The sequence below is a fragment of the Giraffa tippelskirchi genome, chromosome 3, assembly GCF_054371585.1.
Source record: "Giraffa tippelskirchi isolate mGirTip1 chromosome 3, T2T-mGirTip1v1.2.pri, whole genome shotgun sequence".
In the NCBI taxonomy this organism is placed as follows: Eukaryota; Metazoa; Chordata; class Mammalia; order Artiodactyla; family Giraffidae; genus Giraffa; species Giraffa tippelskirchi.
In genome coordinates this window covers 21,391,460-21,394,610 of record NC_137277.1, presented here as the reverse complement: position 1 = coordinate 21,394,610, position 3,151 = coordinate 21,391,460, and the positions used below count along the sequence as shown (strand labels likewise).

Sequence of the window (3,151 nt, the reverse complement as noted above, 5' to 3'; positions counted from 1 at the left end):
TAGATGACCTCTATCTATCCAAATGAACCAAAGGGTTACTCAGCCAAATAAGCGTATTTTTTAAAATTTTCTTTCCATGAAAATGAAAGTTAGGTTTTCCATATCTATGCCATCTGATCTACATCATTGTCTGATAAACTACCGAGGCAAGTAAATATCAAACAGATAGCTTCTGTGTTATTGCCAGGCACTGAATGAGTCAGCCATTGGTCAGCAGCAGCTTGGGATGCAGGGCTCACAGCTGGGCTGAGTGTAGGTTGTGAGGTTGATGGTTTCCAGGCCTGGGGTGGGCTGGGAAGAGTTGAGCAGGAAGCAGGTGGGCACACAGGGCTGAGGAATGTGGCAAGGTGGGGGGCAGTTGTCACAGCAGGTTGGCTCCAGTAACCAGACTGTGTGTGGGCAGGTGCTGGGCAGGCAGACTCCACACCTGCAGAATTTGTCAGAGGAGCAGATGGTGGTGGCAGGGCCGGTGGGGACGCTGCAGCAGAGGGGAGCACAGCAAGCCATTGTGTTGGGAAGCTGGTTTGCTTTTGGTTTCTGGGAAAGAAAGGTGAGGTTTCTAGGATGAAATGTCTCTGCTCACTTTGGGACTCTTATATACTCCTCTCATTGAGTGTTGGTCCAATCAGAAGACTTCCTCTTATTTGCCACCCTTTTCCACTAAGATTCTCTAATCAGTTTGGTATTTATTGTCCATTAAGAGTTCCTGAGCTTATTAGGGTAATCATGTTTTTGACTCATTGACTTGTCATTAGATGATCACTTTTATCTTTACAGGGTTCTGGAATGCCAAATCTTGCATGAATTATGGATAATGAATCCAAGTGACAATTCAGCTACAGTTTCAGAGGCTAAATTCTTCTCTTCATTCCCCCTCCCCCCATAATTTTAAATAATATGTTTAACATGATATGATTTTTAATGAATGATTTCAGAATATGCAACTTGATTAACTGGATCAAGACATAGCTCCTCACAAATGAATGTTGCATGTGACTATATGCATATATACATCACAGATATATTTGCCTTATTTATTGATGATATAATTCAGTTTCTATTGAGCAAGCAAGGTGACAGCCAGAATAGACTAAGGTGAAACCCTTTCCATTATTTTTAATAAATCTATAATGATTTCCAAAGATTGTATTACTCTATGGACTTTTCTAAAAAATTTCTATTCTCAAAGTTGTACCAGTGTTGTAGTGAGTCAAAGTGTGAATCCACTGGAAAAGATTCACCCAGGGCTGTTTTTTATTATTGTTAAATATACCACTAGAAGAAAATCGCCTCAGTCTTCATTCATTTTCACAGGAATTATATATTTTAAAATGAGATGCAGGAAAGAAGAAATCATAAAATTCACAAAATCACAGTGGGTTCTTGAAGGGGATTTGATCCAATGTGATTTAGCACCATGGCATTCATAGAAATCATTTTTTTCACTGACTTACTTCCTACTTTGTATGTTTATTTGCTTTCATATCTTAAGTCTTCAATTAGATTGTAAATTCCTTTGAGGAATACCTTACACACACTCTTTGCCTCAATTCACCTTGATTTGTCTTACTATAAGTTGGCAGATAAGGAAGTTGAACCAAGTAATCTCCAATGTGTAACATATTATGATTCTAACATTTCTACATACATCCCCCATGATCAGCACAAAATTATTCAGAAAGTAGAATCTAAATTACATAATTTGTTAAATAGCAAATGTACAGAATCTGTTGTCTAAATTACAGATTTGTTGAATAAACACAATATACAGAATCTGTTGTCTCTGAGGAGACATTAGGGAAGACCAATCTAGTCTGCCTAAAAGAGAAAGAAGTTGGCTAAAATAAAATCAGTGGAGTTTCTTTTGTCCTTCCTCCACTTCAGTTCAGTTCAGTTCAGTTCAGTTCAGTCGCTCAGTCATGTCCGACTCTCTGCGACCCTATGAATGGCAGCATGCCAGGCCTCCCTGTCCATCACCAACTCCCGGAGTCTACACAAACCCATGTCCATCGAGTCGGTGATGCCATCCAGCCATCTCATCCTCTGTCCTCCCCTTCTCCTCCTGCCCCCAGTCCTTCCCAGAATTAGGGTCTTTTCCAATGAGTCAACTCTTCGCATGAGGTGGCCAAAGTATTGGAGTTTCAGCTTCAACATCAGTCCTTCCAATGAACACCCAGGACTGATCTCCTTTAGGATGGACTGGTTGGATCTTCTTGCAGTCCAAGGGACTCTCAAGAGTCTTCTCCGACACCACAGTTCAAAAGCATCAATTCTTCGGTGCTCAGCTTTCTTCACAGTCCAACTCTCACATCCATACATGACTACTGGAAAAACCATAGCCTTGACTAGACGGACTTTGTTGGCAGAGTAATGTCTCTGCTTTTCAATATGCTATCTAGGTTGGTCATAACCTTCCTTCCAAGGAGTAAGTGTCTTTTAATTTCATGGCTGCAATCACCATCAGCAGTGATTTTGGAGCCCCCCAAAATAAAGTCTGACACTGTTTCCACTGTTTCCACTGTTTCCCCATGTATTTCCCATGAGGTGATGGGACCAGATGCCATGATCTTAGTTTTCTGAATGTTGAGCTTTAAGCCAACTTTTTCACTCTCCTCTTTCACTTTCATCAAGAGGCTCTTTAGTTCTTCTTTGCTTTCTGCCATAAGTGTGGTGTCATCTGCATATCTGAGGTTATTGATATTTCTCCTGGCAATCTTGATTCTAGCTTGTGTTTCCTCCATTTGCTACTTCTCAAATCCTACTTGTCCCTCAAACTCCAGCTTGAATATCCTTCATAAAGAAATTTTAAGTGGTTCTTCTAGATGTTTTCATTCTTTTCTCTGCTCTCACATTTTATTCTACTATATATCGTAGTTTCTCATCTATATTGGTCAAAGTGAACTCTTTGAAAGTGGGAATTGTGTCTTAATCTTCTTTGTCTCTGTCAAGCACTTAGGACAATGCCTGGAACACAGACATTTAATAAATGTCTGTTGAATTGCATTAAATAACAGATTGGAATGAAAAATTTTATGTATTTATTTTTAGAATAGCCTCTAATAATAATATAAAATTTTACATAATTATAGTGACATTTTATTTGTGAAGGGTTTTACAGTTGTCTGTTTTGATTTACATTCAAAAACTGTTC

At 39.2% G+C, this 3,151-nt stretch overlaps 1 protein-coding gene across 1 annotated transcript; it reads right to left on the bottom strand.

The window, feature by feature from the left end:
* Nucleotides 1-210: 210 nt before the first annotated feature.
* LOC145543424 (keratin-associated protein 3-3) lies at nt 211-507 on the bottom strand. Its single transcript, XM_081584869.1, has one exon. The coding sequence runs from the start codon at nt 505-507 to the stop codon at nt 211-213; it is 297 nt and encodes a 98-aa protein (XP_081440995.1).
* Between the last annotated feature and the right edge of the window lie 2,644 nt (nt 508-3,151).